The following is a 25,048-nucleotide window of genomic DNA, read 5'->3' as shown; positions in this document are numbered from 1 at the left end:
TTTAGGATGGACTGGTTTGATCTTGCTGTCCAAGGGACTTTCAAAGAGTCTTTTCCAGCACTGAAGTTTGAAAGCATGAATTCTTCGGTGCTCAGCCTTCTTTATGGTCCAACTCTCACATCCATATATGTCTTCTGGAAAAACCATAGCTTTGACTAAACAGACCTTTGGTGGCAAAGTGATGTCTCTGCATCCTAATACACTGTCTGGTTTGTCATAGCTTTTCTTCCAAGGAGCAAGCATCTGTTAATTTCATGGCTGCAGTCACCATCTGCAGTGATTTTGGAGCCCAAGAAAATAAAATCTTTCCCTCTTTCCATTTTCTTCCCATCTATTTGCCATGAAGTGATGGGACTGGATGCCATGATCTTAGTTTTTATAAAATACTCTGGACAGTGCTTGATGTTATGCAAGTGCTCGGTAAATATTGCAGTTATTAATGATATTCAACAATTCTGTAATTAATATGCAAGACTTCAGGTTTAGAAAAGAAATTAACTTTCAAAACATAGAAGTCCCTGCTCTCATATGTCACATTAATTGCCTCTCTGTGCATAAGTTTCCTCTCCTTTAAGGAAGGGATGACATTTATAGTTTCTTCATTCATAATATAGGGTTGAAAGTGAAGTCACTCAATTGTCTCTGACTCTTTGCAACCCTGTGGGCTGTAGCCTACCACACTTCTCCATCTATGGGATGTTCCAGGCAACAGTACTGGAGTGGGTTGCCATTTCCTTCTCCAGAGGATCTTCCCAACCCAAGGACAGAACCTGGGTCTCCTACATTGTAGGCAGATGCTTTACTGTCTGAGCTACCAGGGAAATATTGGGAGTTCAAACTTGTACAATATCCTGAACAGTGCTTGATATTATGCAAGTGCTCAGTAAATATTACAGTTATTAATGATATTGCCATAATTGGTGTTAGGTTGGATGTGAGAAGTGAGAGTAGGGACAAGAATAACTCTCACTTGCAGAATTGAATCCAGGCTTGTATTAATACCATTCACTGAAATAAGGAACTCTGGCAGAAGATGAGGTGGTAAAGATGAAAAATATGTTTTTGTACCTGTGTGTTTCCTGAGGTATCCAGGTGAAGATGTTGAGAAGGTGATTGTGCAAGTCTGGAGTTCTGGGAGAACAGGGGAGTTATCAGCATATGAATGATCATTAATCCTGTGAAAATGAATGATATTATTCAGGGAGAAAATTTGTTTAACAAAAGAATAATTAGGCTAGGGATGAGCCCTGAGGTCATCTACCATTTAATGGATGGGTAAAGAGGTGCTGTCACAGAGTGAAACAGAAGAAGGAGCAATCTAAGCCTTAGGAATGCTTTTGAACTGTGGTGTTGGAGAAGACTCTTGAGAGTCCCTTGGACTGCAAGGAGATCCATCCAGTCCATTCTAAAGGAGATCAGTCCTGGGTGTTCATTGGAAGGACTGATGTTGAAGTCGAAACTCCAATACTTTGGCCACCTGATGCGAAGAGCTGACTCATTTGAAAAGACCCTGATGCTGGGAAAGATTGAAGGCGGGAAGACAAGGGGATGGCAGAGGATGAGATGGTTGGATAGCATCACCGACTCAATGGACATGAGTTTGGGTAAACTCCAGGAGTTGGTGATGGACAGGGAGGCCTGGCGTGCTGCGGTTCATAGGGTTGCAAAGAGTAGGACACAACTGAGTGACTGAACTGAACTGAAGCCTTAGGTAAACAAAAGTCTGTTGGCACAGAGGCAAAGGGAAAACAGAATTTCAAGAAGGAATGAATGGTTAACAGATGCAGATGAAGACTGAAAACGATCCATTGGATTCAGAAGCACAACAGTCATTGATGACTTCAGCAAGAGCTGTTAGTTTGAGAGTACCCCCGTGTCCTTGGAAAGTTGGGTTTCAAGTCAAGATAATAAAAATTTGTACACAGAGTTTGTCCATCCTATCCTAGAAAGTGTTTTCCATTTCAGATTCTCTGCTTCTTGGCTCTAGTTATGTTATTCTTACTTCCCAGGTCTGATTGGATGTCATAAGAAATCAGTCTATTGGCACGTGATTGGAATGGGCACCACCCCGGAAGTGCACTCAATTTTCCTCGAAGGCCACACATTTCTCGTGAGGAACCATCGCCAGGCTTCCTTGGAGATCTCACCAATAACTTTCCTTACCGCTCAGACAGTCCTGATGGACTGTGGCCAGTTTCTACTGTTTTGTCGTATCTCTTCCCACCAACATGGTAATGTCTATAGATCTTAAAAAATGAGTATTAGAAATATCCAGCTCTTCTTTTAAATATTTCACCTTGAATATAAGAGGGCTTGATTATTAGTAAATAGGACTTGGGGGTTTATCTGTGATCAAGGGAAGGGAAATGGTTTAGTGAAGAATGAGGTGGCGAATGTGAGGAGGAGAGTATGTTGTTGTTTACTAAAGCCTACTTAATGTTGTTTTCCCAACATTAAGTAGGCTTTAGTACTATGGAGAGAGCGATTTGGGGTCATGGAATCTAGGATGTAATCCTAAGGGCTCCAGGATGTCAGTAATGATGCCCCAATATATAGCAAATACAAAAGGATATTGTGGTGCTCCATATGAGACACCAGACAACTGGTATACAAGGAGGCATGCTGTAGATACTCGGTCAGAGATGAGAGACATCAGGAGAAACAACATGGGAGTGGAAGTTGGTAAACACACGTGAGGCACCACGTGAAGCTTTCAAGGATGACTTGACTTTGCAAAGGGTCAAAGATCCTATCTAAGGAAGTTGAGATGATGGTACCTACGGTTGCAAATTATTGTTAATGTGAGTGAGCTCATTTGTAGCTATAGGCTATGAAAACTCATGTTACATGATCAGCTCATCCCCATTTTTCTTCTTGTATATTTACTCTGCTAACTCTTAATCTTGGATCAGTCTAACAGGTCTCTTTGTCTCCTCCTCTATTGTGGCCATTGAGAGCTATTGGAAAGAAATGTTGGGGAGGCCTGATCTTTCATGATGAACAGCACTTGTTATTCCTGTCAATCTAGTATTAACCCTCCCTTCAGGTTCCTTGGTTGCCCTGAAAAAGAGATTTGATCTTGCACTTTTTCCCACTTATTTTCTGTGAGTGACTTTGTTTCTAGTCCTCTGTAGTGAGGAAACATAGGAACCTCTTTTCCTGATACGTTACATAAAAAGTTACATAATAATTATGGGATTTTTGACAAGACAAAATGTGTCATACCAGACAAGTAACAGGAAGTCGATCCTATAGGCACATAGGGAAAGGTCATTTACTTGTATGCAGGCTGCTCATGACCTAGTTTGAAGCCTGATTCTGTTTAAGAAGAGTTTGTTTTATGTTCTCTTTCTTTTTCTTATTCTTTTGACCCTTCTTTATGCTGATTTTAATCCTTGTTTTTCAGAAAAATGTTTTGTCTTTTTGGAACTCATACAAAATCCTTCATTTTTAGATCTAGACTGAATTTTGTTTAAGGCTACATGAACCCACACTAGGTGCTTGCTGCTCCTAAAATCTGCCTTGTTCCCCATCACCCAGTAAATAGGTCTCCTTTCTTAGAATTTTTATTCAAAGCTGTCCTATGGCATTAGATAGGGGAGGGATTATTATTATTTACATTTTATAAAGCATGCAAATGAGATTAAGATTGCTTAATAGACTTGCTTTAAGGCTTACATCTAGCCACAGTCGGACATGCTCTTAAAATATATAATGTATTTCCTTAATTCTAAGCTGAACCTTTTCATGTTTTTATTAACTTTGGATATGTCTTAAAATTTATATCTATACTATGATTTTTCTTGACAAGCTACTAAATCTATGGTTTGTATCATAATTCAATGGACTATGTATAAAAATTATTAGGTAACTGTAGGGGTGGGGAATTAGTCTGACCTAGGTTTCCAAAAGCTGAAAATATGCAATTCCTCAGGCCTTCTTATTTACAATTTGAGAGTTGGGAAGTGATAGGCTCAGAGCCAGTTCCAGAAGGGAAAGAAAAGCAAATGAGGAAATCTTGAAACAGGAGTCATAGATTGGAGGAGAGTCGGGCAGAAGGGAAATGGTGAGTGCAAAGACCACAGGAAGAAACCCGAAAGTACCAGCTATAGGGAAGGTAAAACATACAGGAGGTTACAACCCTTAGGAGAAGGCCTTGAAGGCATAAGAGAAAACAAAGTCAGAAGAGTTGAGGCCAGAAAACCTCATTGAACCTCACGTTGGTTTTGTCTGACTTCAGATGGTATGGAAGCTTATGTCAAAGTAGATAGTTGCCCAGAGGAACCCCGACTATGGATGAAAAATAACCAAGAAGAAGATTATGATGATGGTTTGGATGACTCTGACATGGATGTGGTCAGGTTTGATGGCGACAATGCACCTCCCTTTATCCAAATGCGCTCAGTTGCAAAGAAGCATCCTAAAACCTGGGTCCACTACATTGCTGCTGAAGAGGATGACTGGGACTATGCCCCCTCGGTCCTCACCACCAGTGACAGGTAAGGAACTTTTGACTCTTGGTGTTATCTCTTCCCCATAATCCAAAAGTTCTTCCCAGTTTCTCAAAACAGCAAACCCTTAAGCCATGTGTAGGGTTAGGTACAGGCAAGTGTGAAGTCACTCAATCATGTCCACTCTTTGGGACCCTATGGACTGTAGCCTACCAGGCTCCTCTGTTCATGGGATTTTTCAGGCAAGAGTACTGGAGTGGGTTGCCATTTCCTTCTCCAGGGGATCTTCCTGACCCAGGGATCAAACCCAGGTCTCCCGCATTGTAGGCAGATGCTTTACCTTCTGAGGCACAGGGGAAGTCCTCCCTCCGGCTAAGCAGACCAAGAGCATTAACATATTTCAGAAATTCCCACCAGGGATACCTAGATTTTTCTCACCCTTCCTTGATGAAATCATATCAGCTGTTTTAAAGTTGAATTTTAGCAACCAGTCCTTTACCTGGCATGCTTCATTCCAACGTCTTATCTTTTTGTGTCTCATACAGAAGTTATAAAAGTCTGTATCTGAACCACGGTCCTCAGCGGATTGGTAGGAAGTACAGAAAAGTACGGTTTATAGCTTACACAGATGGAACATTTAAGACTCGTGAAGCTATTCAGCATGAATCAGGGATCCTGGGGCCTTTACTTTATGGAGAAGTTGGAGACACACTTTTGGTAAGTTGAAGAAAAGATATAAGCTTGGGTAAGAAGACAAAGGCTGGAGAGTTGTGAGTTTTCTGCAACTTCCTGTTTCAGCCTCATGTCCAATGGGCATCATCTTTTAAAATGTATAAATATTACACAAATAAGTGTAAATTATAAATTTGTTTTAAAATATTCATACATAGGAAACAAAATTAATGCCACCCATTAAACCTGCCACTCCACTGAAATACTCATTGCTTAAACTTTCATACATATCCTTCTACAATTTTTTCCACTAGTTATATAGTACAGGAATCAGCAGATTAAGGGCTGTGAGCCAAATTTATCTCATAGTCTACTTTTGGAGAACCTGTGAACATAGAAGGATTTTACATTTTTGAGAGCTATAAGGAAAAGAATGGGGCTTCCCAGGTGGTGCTAGTGGTAAAGAACCCATCTGCCAATGCAAGAGACATAAGAGATGTGGGTTTGATCCCTGGTAGGAAGATCCCCTGGAGAAGGAAATGGAAACCCACTCTAGTATTCTTGCCTGGAGAATCCCCATGGACAGAGGAGCCTGGCGGGCTCCAGTCCATGGGGTTGCACAGAATCAGACATGACTAAAGTAACTCAGCAAGGAAAAAAACAACAAGGATATGTAACAGAGTGTAGATATAGCCCAGAAAGCCTAGAGCATTTACTATCTACCCATCCCTTTCCAGAAAACATTTCATGACCCTTGATGGAAGATATTAGTAACACTTATGCTGCAGAGAACAATGGTTTAAAAAAAGCAGGGATATTTTTTCACAATCAGTTTACAGATAGATGGTCATGTCAATGAGGGAAAAAAATGCACAACATAAAAAGTGGAGAGTTACATTTTATTAAGTCACCATTCTTAGAACTTGGGCTGGGGAGACAGCATCTCAAATAACTTTGAGAGAACTCTTCTGAGGAGGGGAGCCATGATATATAGGAATCTTTGCAACAAAGACTTCCGTGGTGGCTCAGACGGTAAAGCGTCTGCCTATGATGCAGGAGACCCGGGTTCTATTCCTGGGAGGGGAAGATCCCTTGGAGAAGGAAATGGCAACCCACCCCAGTACTCTTGCCTGGAAAATCCCATGGACAGAGGAGCCTGTTGGGCTACAGTCCATGGGGTTGCAAAGAGTCGGACATGACTGAACGACTTCTCTTTCTTTCTTTCTCTTTCTTTCTTTCTTTCTCTTTCTTTCTTTCTTTCTCTTTCTTTCTTTATTCTTTCTTTCTTTTGTTCTTTCTTTCTTTCTTTCCAGCAAGAGGCAGGTAGTCAGACTGTCAAAAGATTTATTGCTAATTAAAGACAACTAGATATGTCAAGTTGAGGAATTTAGGGCTTTTCTGTGCATGGGAAGATCCCAGAGTGTGCTCAGTGAAATCATTCCTTTGATCTGCACCTCAGGTATCTGGGGCCAGGATCCTGTGTTTTCACATCCTGAGTTTCCTCAACCTGCACCACTGGGGGTGGCTTCAGTTTGCTGACCACTAGATGGCAGGCATTCCTTGTTTCCAGCCTAAGTACCCCAAGGGCTCACTGTTGAGGGTGACTGCAATTGCTGATGACTGCAACATCTGTTGATTACTGATATGGCAGGCAGCATTCCTTTTTTATTTTCCTTTTTTGAATTATGAAAGTATGATAACGCATTTACAGGAGACTTGGGAAATACACATACTTCCTCTATATATTGCAATTATTTTTTAAGTAGGTAAATGAAGATTTTAGTTGGAGTTTCAATACCAAACTCTCAAAAATTAATAAAATGAATATACAGAGAAGGATAAACATATAGTAGACCTGAAAGGCACTGTGAACCAATTCAACATAATTGAAGTTTATACAATTTTTCACACAACAGTAGCATATGAATTCTATTCAAGTCCCTATAGACTATAAACTAGGAGACCCTGGAAGATATCTAGGGACATAAAGCAAGGTGTAAAAATTTCATGGTCTAAAGATATTGAAATCATAGAGTCTGTTCTCTTATCACCGTGAAATTTTGTTAGAAATGGCCATCTTTTGCTTATATATTTGTAAAAGGCTTTATGTATTACAGATGTTAGCACATTATTATTTATCTTTCATGTATTTTTCTCAGTCTGTCACTTGTACTTTAACTCCTTTATGATGCCTTTTTCCCTATAAAGATTTTCAGTTTTAATATAGTCAAGATCTTTTTATCAGTCTTTACATTTATATTTTTCTGAATATTTTTCATTTATGTTTTCTTCCCAGGAGCATCTTCACCACCCCTAAGAGATGATAAAAATAGTCTACTATATTTTATTCTTTTTGTGTTTACAGTTTTATTTTTATAATAAGCATTCTAATTGTTCTGGAAGTTACTTTTGGGTATAGAGCATAGTGTCAAATAAGGATTTCTGCAAGTGACAGCAATTTGGCCCAATCAACCTTTCTTCACTAATTGAAAAATGCCTTTTTTATTATATGCATGCATACTTAGTGATGTCTGACTCTTTGCGAACCCATGCACTGTAGCCCACCAGGCTCTTCTGTCCATGGGATTTCCCAGGCAAGAATACTGGAGTGGGTAGCCATTCCCTTCTCTAGGGGTTCTTCCTGACCCAGGGATCAAACCCAGGTCTCCTGCATCACAGGCAGTTTCTTTACCACTGAGCCACCTGGTAAGTTCTTTTGATTATATACTAAAATGCTGAAATCTGTTCTCTTTAACTGATCTGTTACTATACTGTTTTAATGACTACAATCTTGTAATATGTTCTGATATTTGTAGGGCACGTCTTTCTTCATTGCCCTTCTTTAAAATTTTAGTTAGCTATTATTGTACATTTTTCTTTTTGAATTTTATTTACCTGTTTTTAATTAGTAAAAGTAACTCAAAAGGCAAAAAAGTGTATGCAAAACAAAAGGAAACTTACCTTCCTCCCAGACTTCTAGTACCCTAGTGTGAGCTGCAATTATTGCTGTCAGTTTTTCATATTCCCTTTCAGGAATAATATAAGTTATACAAAGACATGCATAAACTATATACAATACATTCCATGGGGTTGCAAAGAATCTGAAACAACTGAGAAACTAAGACTATACCAATACATGTGCATATATTTCACACAAAAACAGAAGCATGATGTAGATTGTTCTGCGCAAGTGTGTTCAGTCCCTTACTTGTGTCTGACTCTTTTCAACTACATGGACTGTAGCCCACTAGGCTCCTCTGTCCATGGAATTTTCCAGGCAAGAATGCTGGAGTGGATTGCCATTTCCTCCTCCAGGGGATGCTTCCAACCAAGGGATTGAACCCATGTCTCCTGTGGCTCCTGAACTGGCAGGTGGATTCTTTACTACTGAGCCACCTGGGAAGTCCCTGAAAATTGTTCTGTACCTTGATTTAAAAATTTTAACAATGTATCTTGGATATCGTTTCATATCAAGATATATAAGTCTACCTCAGTTCAGTTCAGTTGCTTAGTTGTGTCAGACTCTGCAACCCCATGGAATGCAGCATGTCAGGCTTCCCTGTCCATCACCAACTCCCAGAGCTTGCTCAAACTCATGTCCGTTGAGTCAGTGATGCCATCCAACCATCTCATTCTCTGTCGTCCCCTTCTCCTCCTGCCTTCAATCTTTCTCAACATCAGAATCTTTTACAGTGAGTCAGTTATTTGCCTCAGGTGACCAGAGTATTGGAGCTTCAGCTTTAGCATCAGTCCTTCCTGTAAATATTCAGGATTGATTTCCTTTAGGATTGACTGGTTTGATCTCCTTGGAGGGACTCTTAGGAATCTTCTCCAACACTATAGTTCAAAAGCATCAATTCTTTGGCACTCAGCTTTCTTTATGGTCCAACTCTCACATCCATACATGACTACTGGAAAAACCATAGCTTTGCCTAGAAAGACCTTTGTTGGCAAAGTAATGCCTCTGCTTTTTAATATGCTGTCTAGGTTTGTCATAGCTTTTCTTCCAAGAAGCAAGCATCTTTTAATTTCATGGCTACAGTCACCATTAGCAGTGATTCTGGAGCCCCCCAAAATAAAATCTGTTATTGTTTCCCATCTATTTGCCATGAAGTGATGGCACTGGATGCCATGATCTTAGTTTTTTGAATGTTGAATTTTAAGCCAGCTTTTTTACTCTCTTCTTTCACTTTCATCAAGAGTCTTTTTAGTTCCTCTTCAATTTCTGCTGTAAGGGTGGTTTCATCTGCATATCTGAGCTTATTGATATTTCTCCTGGCAATCTTGATTCCAGCTTGTGTTTCATTCAACCTGGCATTTCATGTTGGTGAACCTTATTCTTTCATTTCTCGTGTTGTGAACTTACATATGCTGAATCCTGTGAGGCTTTTCTGTTAATGTGAAAACTGGAGGATTATTTTTTACATTGTATACAGAAATTATCAAATTTATTCAGAAGTAGTGAGAATAGTAAAATAAACTTCCTTGAATCCATCACTCAGCTTCACCATTTATCAACAAATGGCTAATCTCATTTCATCTATAAACCAACTAGGTCTAACAGACATCTATGGATCAGGCCACCCAACTCCAATAGAATACATATTCTTCTCAAATGAACACAAAACATTCTCCAGGATAGACTTTATATACATTAGGCCATGAAACAAGCCTCAAAATTTTAAAGAAAACTAAAGTCCAAAATTTCTTGTGAACATAATTGCAAAAATCCTCCACAACACATTATTAAACCAAATCTAGCAACACTTTTAAAAGATCATATACTATAATCAAGTGAGATTTATCTCGGTAATGTAGGGATGATTAAAATATGAAAATTAGTACAGCTCAACATATTAATGAACAAAGGACAAAAATCATGTGATCATGTAATAGGTGAAGAAAAAGGGCTTGGCGAAATCCATTACCCATTCATGATAGACAAAACTCTTAGTAAACTAGCAACACAATGCAAGATCCTTAACTTGATGAATAACATTTAAGGAAAATTTATAATTTGGTGAAAGACTAAATGTTTTCCCTTTGAAATTAGGAACAAGTTAAGATGTCCACTCTTGCTATATTTAACACTGTTGTTGTCATTGTTCAGTTGCTCAGTCATGTCCAAGTCTTTGTGACCCCATGGGCTGTAGCCAGAGGCTCCTCTGTCCATGGAATTTCCCAGGCAAGAATACTGGAGTGGATTGCCATTTCCTTTTCCAGGAGATCTTCCTGACCCAGGGATTGAACCCATGTCTCCTGCGTCTTTGCATTGGCATGCAGATTCTTTACCACTGAGTCATGGGGGGAAGCCCATTTAACACTGTACTGGCAGCCAATGCAGTAAAGCAAAAAAAAAAAAGGAATTACAGGCATTTAGATTGGAAAGAAAGAAGTAATACTGTCTTTATTTGCTGATGATACAATATTTTATATAGAAAATCCTAAAGAATCTACTAAAAAGGTTTAGTTCAGTTCAGTCACTCAGTCGTGTCTGACTCTTTGCAACCCCATGGACTGTAGCACGCCAGGCCTCCCTGTCCATCGCCAACTCCCAGAGTTTACTCAAACTCATGTCCATTGAGTCAGTGATGCCATCCAACCGTCTCATCCTCTGTTGTCCCCTTCTCCTCCTGCCTTCAATCTTCCCAGCATCAGTGTCTTTTCAAATGAGTCAGCTCTTCAGTGTCTTTTCAAATGAGTCAGCTCTTCAGTGTCTTTTCAAATGAGTCAGCTCTTCTCCTCAGGTGGCCAAAGTATTTGAGTTTCAGCTTCAGCATCAGTCCTTCCAGTGAATATTCAGGACTGATTTCCTTGAGGATGGACTGGTTGGATCTCCTTGCAGTCCAAGAGACTCTTGAGAGTTTTCTCCAACACCACAGTTTAAAAGCATCAATTCTCCAGTGCTCGGCTTTCGTTATGATCCAACTCTCACATCCGTACATGACTACTGAAAAAACATAGCTTTGACTAGACAGACATTTGTTGGCAAAGTAATGTCTCTGCTTTTTAATATGCTGTCTAGGTTGGTCATAACTTTTCTTCCAAGGAGCAAGCATCTTTTAATACTAAAAATGTATTGGAACTAATAAACCAGCACAGCAAGGTTACAAGATACAAGATCAATATTAAAAAATAAGTTGTATTTCTTTACACTTCAATGAAAAATCTGCAAAGAAAATTAGGAAAGCTTTCATTCATGATAACATAAAAAGAATGAAATAACTTGGGATAAATTTAACAAAAATGGCATAAGACTTGGACATTGAAAACTGAAAAAATGTATTGTAAAAAACTATAAAAATGTGAAAAATATATTGTAAAAAATTGTAAAGTGAAAAATGTAAAAATTGTTACTGGGATAATTTTTAAATATCTAAATAAATGGATAAACATATAATATTTATAGATTGAAAGAGCCACTTACTTTTAAGGCTCTTCCAAATTTATCTATAGATCTAATTAAATCCCTATCAAAATCCCAACTGTCTTTTTTGCATAAATTGACAAGCTGATCCTAAAATACAGATGAAATTGCATAGGTCCCCTAATAGACAAATGAATCTTGGGGAAAAAGAAAAAACAAAGTTTGAGGACTCACACTTCAATTTCAAAACTTACCACAAAGCTACAGTAATCATGAAAGAGTGGTACCAGCATAAGGTTAGATATGTAGATCAACGGAAAACAATTGAGAGTCCAGAAATAAACCTACGTATCTATGGAGACTCGACTTTTTATTGAAGTATAGTTGATTTACAATATTAAGATATGTTAATTTCAGTATAGCGATTCAGTGTTTTTGCATAGTATACTCCATTATAGGTTATCACAAATATTGGGCATAATTTCCTGTTGTTGTTGTGTTAAGTCACCAAGTTGTATCCAATGTTTTGTGACCCCAGGGACTGTAGCACACCAGGCTTCCCTGTCCTTCAAAATCTCCTGAGGTTTTCCCTAGCTAATGTCCATTGAGTCAGTGATGCCATCCAACCATCTCATCCTGTGTCATCCCCTTCTTCTCCTGCCTTCAATCCTTCCCAGCATCAGGGTCTTTTCTAATGAGTTGGCTCTTCTCATCAGATGGCTAAACTATTGGAGATTCAGCTTCAGCTTCAGTCCTTCCAATGAATATTCAGGACTGATTTCCTTTAAGATTGACTGGTTTGATTTTCTTGCAGTCCAAGGGACTCTCAAGAGTCTTCTCCAACACCACAGTTTAAAAGCATCAATTCTTCGGCGCTCAGCTTTCGTTATGGTCCAACTCTCACATCCATACATAACTACTGGAAAAACCATAGCTTTGGCTATACAGGCCTTTGTCAGCAAAGTAATGTCTCTGCTTTTTAATATGCTGTCTGGGTTGGTCATAGCTTTTCTCCAAGGGGCAAGCATCTTTTAATTTTGGGGCTGCAGTCACCATCTGCAGTGATTTTGGAGCCCAGGAAAATAAAGTCTGTCACTGTTTCCATTGTTCCCCCATCTTTTTGCCATGAAGTGATGGTACTGGATGCCATGATCTTAGTTTTTGTAATATTCAGTTTTAATCTGGCTTTTTCACTCTCCTTCTTCACCCTCAATCAAGAGGTTCTTTAGTTCCTCCTTACTTTCTGCCATTAGAGTGGTATACAGTAAATCTTTGTTGCTTATCTGTGTATCTTATGTATCATAGTTTTTATCTGTTAATCCCATTTATCCCCCTTCCCTTCTCTTTCCCTTTTGATAACTTTAAGCTAGTTTTCTATGAGTGAATCTGTTTCTGTTTTGTAAATACAATCATTTGTGTCATATTTTATATTCCACATATAAGTGATAAATGGTATTTGTCTTTGTCTGATTTACTTCATTTAGTACGATAATCTCTGGGTTCATCCATGTTGCTGCAAATGGCATTATTTCATTCTTTTTTACAGCTGAGAAATATTACATGAGCCTGGTGCTGAGAAAGATTGAAGGCAAAAGGAGAAAGGGGCGACAGAGGATCAGATGGTTAGATGGCATCACCAACTCAATGGACATGAGTTTGAGCAAATTCTAGGAAGTAGTGGAGGACAAAGGAGCCTGGTGTGCTACAGTCCATGGGTCCCAAAGAGTCAGATATGATTTAGTGACTGAATAGCAACAATATTGCATGGTATATATGTACCACATCTTTTTTATCCATTCATCTGTCGATGGACATTTGGGTTGTTTCCATGCCTTGGGTTTTGTAAATAGTGCTGCAAAGAACATTGCGGCGCATGTATCTTTTAAAATTAGAGTTTTCATCTTTTCTCGATATATCCCCCAAAATGGGGTTGCTAGATCATATGGTAGCTCTATTTTAGTTTTTTAAAGGAACTTCCAAACTGTTTTCTATAGTGGCTGCATCAATTTACATTCCCACCAACAGTGTAAGAAGTGACCGTTTGACTTTTCACAAATGTCCCAAGACCAATTAATGGGGAAAGAATACTGGAACAACTGGATACCCACATGCAGAAGAAAGAGATTGACCCTTCTTCATACCATACTAAAAGTAGATCAAAGATATAAATGTAAGAGCTAAAACTATGAAACCCTTAGAAGAAAATACAGGAGTAAATGTTTGTAACCTTGGATTACACAATAGTTTCTTAGGTATGACATCAAAAGCAACAAGCAACAAAAGATAAAAGATTGGAGTTCATCACAATTAAAAACTTCTGTGCCTCAAAGACACCAACCCGAGAGTGAAAAGACAACTCATGGAATAGGAGAAAATAATTACAAATCATATATCTGATGAAAAGAATAGTATCCAGAACATATAAAGGACTTTTACAGCTGAATAATAAAAAGGCAAATAATCCAACTAAAAAATAATGATCCTGGGTCCTTTAGTATTTGTATAGACATTTCTCCAAAGATGATGTACAAAGAAGTGACCAAAAAGCACATGAGAAGATGCTGAACATTATTAGCTTTGAAAGGGAAAGGATTAGTTGCTCAGTTGTGCCCAACTCTTTGAGGCTCCATGGACTGTAGCTCACCAGACTCCTCTGTCTATGGGATTCTCCAGGCAAGAATACTGGAGTGGGATGTCATTTCCTCCTCCAGGGGATCTTCCCCACCCAGGTATCAAACCTGCTCTCCCACATTGCAGGCAGATTCCTTACCATTTGAGCCACCAGGGAAGCCCATTAGCTATTGGGGGAATGCAAATCAAAATCACTGGTGACTTAGATGGTAAAGAATCTGCCTGCAATGCAGGAGACTTGGGTTCAGTCCCTGGGTGGGGAAGATCCCTTGGTGAAGGGAATGGCTACCCACTCCAGTATTCTTGCCTGGGGAGTTCCATGGACAGAGGAGCCTGGCGGGCTACAGTCCATGGAGTCGCAAAGAGTCAGACACGACTGAGTGACTAACGCTTGCACTTTTTCAGAATAGCTATAATCAGCAAGGCAGATAATAACAAACATTGGTGAGGACGTAGAGAAATTGGAAGTCTCATAAACTCTGATGGGAAAGAGTTACATCCAGTCTGAGATAACAGTTTGGCCATTCCTCAGAACATTAAAAATGGAGTTACCCTGTGACTCAGCAATTCCTTCTAGGCATATACTCAAGAAAGATGAAAATATAGGTCCACACAAAGACTTGTATGTGAATGTTCACAGCAGCACTATTCCTAATAGCCCCAAATTGGAAGCTATTTAAATGTTCACCAATTAGTGAATGAATAAACAAAATGTAGTATATCCATATAATTGGAATCAGTTCAGTTCAGTTCAGTTCAGTCGCTCAGTCGTGTCCGACTCTTGGCGACCCCATGAATAGCACGCCAATTGGAATGCTAGTCAGCAATTAAAAGAAGTGAACTACTCATACATGATACAACATGGATAAAACTCAAAGTATTATGATAAATTAAAGAAGGCAAGCAAAAAAACACTTACATGATTTAATTTATATGAAATATCTAGGAAAGGCCTATTTGTAGGGCAGAAAGCACATTAGCAACTCTGGACTCCAACTTTGGGTGTTCCACTAAACAAGTCAGAAAGTGCCTCACCTTTGACGACCCAGCATCAGAAGTCACACAGCATTTTATGGCATAATCAGAGTCAAAGCCCACCCGGAATCAAGGAGAGGGAAAATTTGGCCTACCTCTGATGGGAGGAATGTCAAAGAATTTTGGAACCATATTTTAAAACTGCCACATAAACTCACAACCTATTTCTCAAAAGCAACAAAGGAAGCCAGAAGACACTGAAGTCACATCTTGAATGTGTTGCAAGAAAATCACTATTAACCTAGAAAGGATCACTATTTTATTGGCTATTTATCCCAATATTCAAGGGATATATAATTTGTATTCAAATTTTTAAGTTTATTTACGACTTCGCTGGGTTTTCGGTGCTTTGCTCTGGCTTTCTCTAATTGAGGCAAGCCGGGGCTACTCTTTGTGGTTGTACATGGGCTTCTCATTGTGGTGGCTTCTCTTCTTGCAGAGTGCAGGCTTTAGTAGTTGTGGTACACAGGTTGTGGACATGTGTGGTACACGTGTTGCCCTGCAGCATGTGGAATCTTGCCAGACCAGGGAGAGAACCCATGTCCCCTGCATTGGCAGGCAGATTCTTAACCACTGGACCTCCAGGGAAGTTTAGTATCAGAGAAAAGTAAAGACCCACCAGTACTTATAGGCTAGCACAACCTTAGTTGTCAACCTGACCAGGACAGTATAAGAAAGGAAAATTAAAGTTACAGACCAGTTGTATTACAAACATGGATTCAAAAAAATCCTAAACAAAAGTTAATAGACCCAGTGGCACAATATATAAAAATGATTGTAAATATATTATGATCTAACTGATTTATCTGAGGAGTACTAGATGAATTTAGTGCTTTTGAACTTGGTGTTGGAGAAGGCTCTTGAGAGCTCCTTGGACTGCAAGGAGATCCAACCAGTCCATCCTAAAGGAGATCAGTCCTGAATATTCATGGGAAGGACTGATGCTAAAGCTGAAACTCCAGTACTTTGGCCACCTAATGTGAAGAACTGACTCATTGGAAAAGACTTTTATGCTGGGAAAGATTGAGGGCAAGAGGAGAAGGGGACGACAGAGGATGAGATGGTTGGATGGCATCACCAACTTGATGGACATGAGTTTGAGCAAGCTTTGGGATATAGTGAAGGACAGGGAAGCCTGGCGTGCTGCAGTCCATGGGGTCGCAAAGAGTTGGACGCAACTGAGCGACTGAACAACAAGACGAATTTAACTTTAGAAAATCAAATATGGTAATATACTACAGTAACACATAAAAAGGTAAAATATCATTTGATAATCTCAATAGTTTCATACAAATATTTGTGAAAATTCAAAATCTGTTCATAATAAAAAGTCATAGGAAACTGGGATTGCAAGTGACAGCCTAATCCTGATAAAGCTCTACAGAAAATCCATAGTCACCATCATACTTGGTGGTGAAACTCAGAAATCCTTGTTTAAGATCAAGATAAGAAACAGTTAACAGGTATCACCACCTTTATTTAATATTCTACTAGAAATTCTAACCAATATCCTTAGGAGAAAAAGATAAAGTTTTAAGGTTGGAAAAGAATAAACAAAACTGTTATTATTTGTGTGTGTGCTAAGTCACTCAGTCATTTTCCACTCTTTGCGACCCCATGGACCATATTCCCACCAGGCTCCTCTGTCCATGGGATTCTCCAGGCAAGAACACTGGAGTGGGTTGCCATTTCCTCCTCTAGGGGATCTTTGCGACCAAGGGATCAAACCCATGTCTCTTATGTCTGTCTCCTGCATTGGCAGGCGGATTCTTTACCACTAGAGCCATCTTGGAAGCCCCAGTTATTATTTGAAGATTAAGTAAATGAATGATTTTACTAATGATCAGTCAGTTCAGTCGCTCAGTCGTGTCCGACTCTTTGCGACCCCATGAATTGCAGCATGCCAGGCCTCCCTGTCCATCACCATCTCCCGGAGTTCACTCAGACTCACGTCCATCGAATCAGTGATGCCATCCAGCCATCTCATCCTCTGTCGTCCCCTTCTCCTCCTGCCCCCAATCCCTCCCAGAATCAGAGTCTTTTCCAATGAGTCAACTCTTCGCATGAGGTGGCCAAAGTACTGGAGTTTCAGCTTTAGCATCATTCCTTCCAAAGAAATCCCAGGGCTGATCTCCTTCAGAATGGACTGGTTGGATACTAATGATAGTGGGAGCTATATTTGTCACTGTTGGAGAGGGTATGACTATGACCACGTGAAGTCCCTCAGTCATGTCCGACTCTTTGCAACACCATGGACTGTAATCGACCAGGCTCCTCTGTCCATGGGATTTTACAGGCAAGAGTACTGGAGTGGGTGGCCATTTCCTTCTCCAGGGGATCTCCCGACTGAGGAATCAAACCCGGGTCTCCCGCATTGCAGGCAGACATTTTACCGCCTGCGCCACCAGGGAAGCCACCAGGGAGAGGGTAATTATAAATAAAAAGAAAAGGCCAGAATAAATCATGTGATACTGGATTAGAGTTGGAGACATTACTATAGGTTCATGTTTGCCTACAGAGACAGATGGATACATACAGAAATAATTACATATGTGTGCATATATTTGAATTAGTGTATTTCCTCCTAAGAGATCCTGGGAACAGTGACACCCCAGTAGCAATGAGCACACCCAGATCTTGGTTTCTTTCTTTTTTTTTTCAGATCTTGGTTTCTAATTACCATTCTCTAGTGAAAGGATTTGATTTGATTTAGGACATACCTGAATGGTCTAGTGGTTTTCCCTACTTTCTTCAATTTAAGTCTGAATTTGGCAATAAGGAGCTCATGATCTGAGCCACAGTCAGCTCCCGGTCTTGTTTCTGCTGACTGTGTAGAGCTTATCCATCTTTGGCTGCAATGAATATAATCAATCTGATTTCGGTGTTGACCATCTGGTGATGTCCATGTGTAGAGTCTTCTCTTGTGTTGTTGGAAGAGGGTATTTGCTATGACCAGTGCATTTTCTTGGCAAAACTCTATTAGTCTTTGCCCTGCTTCATTCCGTATTCCAAGGCCAAATTTTCCTGTTACTCCAGGTGTTTCTTGACTTCCTACTTTTGCATGCCAGTCCCCTATAATGAAAAGGACATCTTTTTTGGGTGTTAGTTCTAAAAGGTCTTGGAGGTCTTCATACAACCATTCAACTTCAGCTTCTTCAGTGTTACTGGTTGGGGAATAGACTTGGATTACTGTGATATTGAATGGTTTGCCTTGGAAACAAACAGAGATCATTCTGTCGTTTTTGAGATTGCATCCAAGTACTGCATTTCGGACTCTTTTGTTGACCATGATGGCTACTCCATTTCTTCTGAGGGATTCCTGCCCGCAGTAGTAGATATAATGGTCATCTGAGTTAAATTCACCCATTCCAGTCCATTTTAGTTCACTGATTCCTAGAATGTCGACATTCACTCTTGCCATCTCTTGTTTGACCACTTCCAATTTGCCTTGATTCATGGACCTGACATTCCAGGTTCCTATGCAATATTGCTCTTTACAGCATCAGACCTTGCTTCTATCACCAGTCACATCCACAGCTGGGTATTGTTTTTGCTTTGGCTCCATCCCTTCATTCTTTCTGGAGTTATTTCTCCACTGATCTCCAGTAGCATATTGGGCACCTACTGACCTGGGGAGTTCCTCTTTCAGTATCCTATCATTTTGCCTTTTCATACTGTTCATGGAGTTCTCAAGGCAAGAATACTGAAGTGGTTTGCCATTCCCTTCTCCAGTGGACCACATTCTGTCAGCCCTCTCCACCATGACCCGCCTGTCTTGGGTGTCCCCACGGACATTGCTTAGTTTCATTGAGTTAGACAAGGCTGTGGTCCTAGTGTGATTAGATTGACTAGTTTTCTGTGATTATGGTTTCAGTTTGTCTGCCCTCTGATGCCCTCTTGCAACACCTACTGTCTTACTTGGGTTTCTTTTACCTTGGACATGGGGTATCTCTTCATGGCTGCTCCAGCAAAGCTATTTCAAATCCTGAAAGATGATTCTGTGAAAGTGCTGCACTCAATGTGCCAGCCAATTTGGAAAACTCAGCAGTGGCCACAGGACTGGAAAAGGTCAGTTTTCATTCCAATCCCAAAGAAAGGCAATGCCAAAGAATGCTCAATCTACTGCACAATTGCACTCATCTCATATGCTAGTAAAGTAATGCTCAAAATTCTCCAAGCCAGGCTTCAACAATACGTGAACCATGAACTTCCAGATGTTCAAGCTGGTTTTAGAAAAGGCAGAGGAACCAGAGATCAAATTGCCAACATTTACTGGATCATCGAAAAAGCAAGAGAGTTTCAGAAAAACATCTATTTCTGCTTTATTGACTATGCCAAAGCCTTTGACTGTGTGGATCACAATAAACTGTGGAAAATTCTGAAAGAGATGGGAATACCAGACCACCTGACCTGCCTCTTGAGAAACCTATATTCAAGTCAGGAAGCAACAGTTAGAACTGGACATGGACCAACAGACTGTTTCCAAATAGGAAAAGAAGTACGTCAAGGCTGTATATTGTCACCCTGCTTATTTAACTTATATGCAGGATACATCATGAGAAACACTGGGCTGGAAGAAGCACAAGCTGGAATCAAGATTGCTGGGAGAAATATCGATAACCTCAGATATGCAGATGACACCTCCCTTATGGCAGAAAATGAAGAGGAACTAAAAAGCCTCTTGATGAAAATGAAAGAGTAGAGTGAAAAAGTTGGCTTAGAGCTCAACATTCAGAGAACGAAGATCATGGGATCTGGTGCCATCACTTCATGGGAAACAGATGGGGAAACTTTGTAAACAGTGTCAGACTTTATTTTGGGGGGCTCCAAAATCACTGCAGATGGTGACTGCTGTCATGAAATTAAAAGACGCTTACTCCTTGGGAGAAAAGTTATGACCAACCTAGATAGCATATTGAAAAGCAGAGATATTTCTTTGCCAACAAAGGTCCGTCTAGTCAAGGCTATGGTTTTTCCTGTGGTCATGTATGGATGTGAGAGTTGGACTGCGAAGAAAGCTGAGCGCCAAAGAATTGATGCTTTTGAACTGTGGTGTTGGAGAAGACTCTTGAGAGTCCCTTGGACTGCAAGGAGATCCAACCAGTCCATTCTGAAGGAGATCAGCCCTGGATTTCCTTGGAAGGAATGATGCTAAAGCTGAAACTCCAGTACTTTGGCCACCTGGTGTGAAGAGTTGACTCATTGGAAAAGACTCTGATGCTGGGAGGGATTGGGGGCAGGAGGAAAAGGGGACGACAGAGGATGAGATGGCTGGATGGCATCACTGACTCAATGGACGTGAGTCTGTGTGAAATCCGGGAGTTGGTGATGGACAGGGAGGCCTGGCGTGCTGCAATTCATGTGGTTGCAAAGAGTCGGACATGACTGAGCTACTGAACTGAACTGAACTGAGTGAAAGGAACCAAAGCCCTTTGGGGAACCGATGATTCAAGGGCTGGGCCAGGGAAGATACAAGATGAGCCTGGAGCATCTTGTGGTTTCAGAAAGGAAGAAAGTGCTCAAAAAATGAAAGAATGAGAATAATGTCAAGTGAATACAGGAGCTTCTAATGGCCAAACCAGAAGAATATAACCAATCAAATAAATAAAGTAGTGGTAAAGTATACCTTAAATTATAAAATAAATATGCATGAGTCTATATTGATGATAATAAATAATTCAAAAATAAATAAATGGAAGGGTAGGGGCAAATCTCACATAAAAATTCCAAATCAATTATGTAGCTCTGTGATCTATTTTTCTGAATTTTTGTGCAAGGTTAGGTCTGCATCTAGATTATTTTTCCTCCCCTCCTTTCTCCTCCTCTTCTTCTTCCTGCATGTGGATGTCTACTTGTTCCAGCCTCATTTGTTGAAAAAACCATCTTTACTCCATTTGACTGTCTTTGCTTCTTTGTCAAAGATCAATGGACTGTACTTGTGTGGATCTAATTCTGGGTTCTCTTTTCTATTCCAAAAGGAAGTTTTTAAAATGGCACTTCATTATGTACTGGTACACAGGGGGAGATGTTGTCGTCGTTAGATAGGACCTGATTTTAACAGGAGAAAATATGGTCATATATGCATCTAGGTTGGTAGACTTGAGGGTGGGAGGATGAGGAATTTCTTTTCTGAATGTGTCTCTCTTCTCAGTGAAAAAAAGAAACACCTGAGCATGAGGATCAGGAAGCGAAAAGTAGCTGAGTAAGTGGGAAGATTAATTTCTAGGAAAACATAATAGTATATCTAGGTAGTTTGAGCATCTGTTTGAGATTTTTTATCATTAATTTATCATTAATAATGATATTACATTAATTAATATATAATTATATTTAGTGCTTTTGAACTATGGTGTTGGAGAAGACTCTTGAGAGTCCCTTGGACTGCAAGGAGATCCAACCAGTCCATCCTAAAGGAAATCAGTCCTGAATGTTCATTGGAAGGACTGATGCTGAAGCTGAAACTCCAATACTTTGGCCACCTGATGTGAAGAGCTGACTCATTGGAAAAGACTCTGATGCTGGGAAAGATTGAAGGCGGGAGTGGGGATGACAGAGGATGAGATAGTTGGATGGCATCACTGACGCAATGGACATGAGTTTGAGTAAACTCTGGGAGTTGGTGATGAACAGGGAGGCCTGGCATGCTTCAGTTCATGGTGCCACAAAGAGTCAGACGCAACTGAGTGACTGAACTGAACTGAATATATATAATTGATTAATTTAATTAAATAATTAATTAATTAAATCACACAGAGCTGTGTGATTTTTCTCCTACATCATTCTGCTGCTTAGGAGCAGGCAAGGAATAGGTTGTCAGTTGGCTTTTCCCAAATGAGTGTGTGTAAGATAAGCCTGCAAATAGAAGTTTTTTTGTTTGTTTGTTTGTTTTTTTAATCCTCATATCACACAACCTCAGTATAGAGCCTGGTTGATAAGTTCAGGGTGCTTAATGATGCTCCCATGTTATCACTTTTCTATTCTTCATCTCTTTTGGAAAGCTCAGGCAGTCATATGATGCCAGCTGCCACCCTTGCTTAATGCTCTAATCAACTGTCCCCCTGGTCCTGCCTGCTCATCCAGTGAAGGTTTTATCACTTGAACCACTATTTTCTTCTCCACTATTGGGAACTCAGTGCCCAAATTGTGCAAAAGACTGAGGGGAAGCAGTGTCCTCAGCAGACATCCAGATTTCAAGTACTAGTGTCAGAAGATACAAGGAATTCTTCCTGAAGCAACTAAAATAATTTTAAATAAGTGAATTTTAAATAATTTAAAATAAATGAGCCATTAGTGAAAAACCTAAGTAGCTATCTGAGCAATTTAACCAAAAGAACACATATTTTGAGCTCTATCTGGGCTTAAACCCCTATACTGTAGATACAAGGCAGCTTTTATTTTCTGGAGACAGGCCACATTTTGCTTCTTGATCCTAATTGTCTTAGTGCTCAACCTTATATCTCATTTATACTTTCAGATTATATTCAAGAATCAAGCAAGCCGGCCATATAACATCTACCCTCATGGAATCACTGATGTCAGTCCTTTGCACTCAGGGAGATTTCCAAAAGGTAAGCTTTACCTCAATTTTCTAGGTCTTACTTACCTGTAAATACAGACGAGGACAGAGTCTCAACAACAACTACAATCATGCACATGTATTACCCCATCCTTAATTCTCTTAACTTTTATTTTATTTAAAAATATGCCTTCATTTTACCTTCACTTTTTTATTTGTAGAATAATTATTAATTTTTTATTACAAATTATGTATTTGTAAAATAATTATTTAATCATTTTATAAATTATTTATTTGCTTGGCTGTGCTGAGTCTTCATTGCTCCCTGCAGGCTTTCTCTAGTTGCAGAGAGTGAGCTACTCTAGTTGTGGTGTGTGGGCTTCTCACTGCAGTGGCTTCTCTTGTTGCAGAGCATGGGCTCTAGGGCATATGGGCTCAGGGGCTTAGTTGCTCCATGGCATGTGGAATCTTCCAGGGACCAGGGATTGAATCTGTGTTCCCTGCATTGGCAGGTGGATTCTTAACCACTGGACCACCAGGAAAGTCCTTGCCTTCACTTTGGAAGGATAATTTTGCTGGACATAGAATTCTGGGTTGGAAAGCCTTCATTTTTAAGCATTTCTGCTTTAGATTTTTGGCAGTTACCTCTGTATCTCAAAAAAGTCATTTATTTGCTACGCCTTTGTTTAACAACTTTATATATTTATATAAAGTTATTTATATAAATATATATTTATAGTTTGGAGAAGGAAATGGCAACCCACTCCAGTGTTCTTGCCTGGAGAATCCCAGGGACGGGGAAGCCTGGCGGGCGGCCGTCTGTGGGGTCGCACAGAGTCAGACACAACTGAAGTGACTTAGTAGTAGTAGTAGTATATTTATAGTTACAACATTATATATTTAATTTTGTGTTAAATAAGGATTTAGCATTACACCTCTTCCTATTCCAGTTGTTTTAGACTTTTATCACTGTTTTAGTTCCTCAATTGGCAGAATTTTAAAAATATGCTAAATACCTACTTTTTATATCATTATGATACTATACTAAGAGTACTAACAACTGTTCCCTTTGCCATTTCCTCTCATCTGTTCTTCCATTTCTCAACTGCTGCCAGCCATACCTTTACTTTATAGTATCGTAAAGTTTAAAAATAAAATAAAATTAAAAAAAAAAAAACAGAAAACTAAAAAAAAAAAAAACTAAAGCTGATAACATTTACATATTGTTCTTTAATTTTAAATAACTCCTTGCTTTTTCTATATATTTATTTTAAACTTTAAAAGTCAAAAACCAGCATTTATATTATTGTAGTATGTATTTTTTATTATAAGAATATGAGGTTACTGAAGAACTAGGTGGTGTGCTATGGTTATTCTTTTGTCTACAGTTCCAATGATTTTACTGTTACAGTCAAATGCATTATCCTTCTTTATTCTCTACCAGTAGTTCAAAATCATGGTGAGTTTTAGCTTGCAGTATATTGAAGTGAAGTGAAGTTTCTCAGTCGTGTCTGACTCTTTGCAACCCCATGGACTGTAGCCTACCAGGCTCCTCCGTCTATGGGATTTTCCAGGCAAGAGTACTGGGGTGGGTTGCCATTTCCTTCTCCAGAGGATCTTCCTGACCCAGGGATCGAACCGAGGTCTCCCACATTGTAGGCAAACACTTTACTGACTGAGTCACCAGGCAAGTCTCAATATATGCAGTATATTAAGACCATGCTAATCTTATATATTTTGTGTTTGTATTCCTGAAGAAAGACTTTCTTTTATCAAGAGAAGAAATATATGACTTTTCACCATATCCCTTAGGTCTTCCAGCTTCTTAATCATGCTATTTATTAGTATCTGATCCTTTTTTCTTCTAAAGATGTTCTTGTTGTTCTCCAGCTTACTGTTCTAATATGGATGATATGCTTGCTAGGCCTGCTACAAAGCTGCCATCTCTGGATTTCTTTACTTGGACTTACAGGCTAGTGCCATTACCTCTCTTATCTTGTACATTTCTGGATTGTTATTGTTATTTCTTTTGTTTTTCTGGAAGTATATCTTCAATATACTTCTGAGTGCATTTAGTATATAGGAGATAAACTCTATGAGTCCTTCAGTATAATATGATGGATAGCTAGGATGGATATAAATAACTTTTAATCCTCTGTTTTCTAATCCTCATGGTTGCTGGTCAAAATTCAAATGAAAAATTGATTTGCATTCCTTTATGGGAGAAGGGCACAGAAACAGAATTCTGGGTAGATATTGAATGTGTACCCTGAAATTTGGGGGCATCCGCAAATCCAGTTCCTAGTAACTTGCTTTTTATGTGGAGAACTCTGCAGAAGAGAGGGTAAGAGTGAGGCAGCTTGCTCTTCCTGTTTG

General features: G+C 39.5%; 1 protein-coding gene across 5 annotated transcripts in view; it reads left to right on the top strand.

Moving 5' to 3' along the window:
* The window catches only part of F8 (coagulation factor VIII), a 142,743-nt gene that overhangs the window by 42,161 nt on the left and 75,534 nt on the right, over window positions 1-25,048 (top strand). For all 5 annotated transcript variants that reach the window (XM_086385896.1, XM_086385897.1, XM_086385898.1 and 2 more), the window contains 4 exons: window positions 2,010-2,231; window positions 4,241-4,499; window positions 4,997-5,168; window positions 22,631-22,724. In XM_086385896.1, the coding sequence (XP_086242022.1) occupies window positions 2,010-2,231; window positions 4,241-4,499; window positions 4,997-5,168; window positions 22,631-22,724 (747 nt within the window). The remainder of the gene's footprint in view (window positions 1-2,009; window positions 2,232-4,240; window positions 4,500-4,996; window positions 5,169-22,630; window positions 22,725-25,048) is intronic.

The sequence above is a fragment of the Bos grunniens genome, chromosome X (assembly GCF_055505025.1).
Source record: "Bos grunniens cultivar Pamir isolate PY7600 chromosome X, Bosgru_T2T1.0, whole genome shotgun sequence".
In the NCBI taxonomy this organism is placed as follows: Eukaryota; Metazoa; Chordata; class Mammalia; order Artiodactyla; family Bovidae; genus Bos; species Bos grunniens.
Note: the sequence above shows the minus strand (reverse complement) of the source record. Positions and strands in the feature narration are given on the sequence as shown.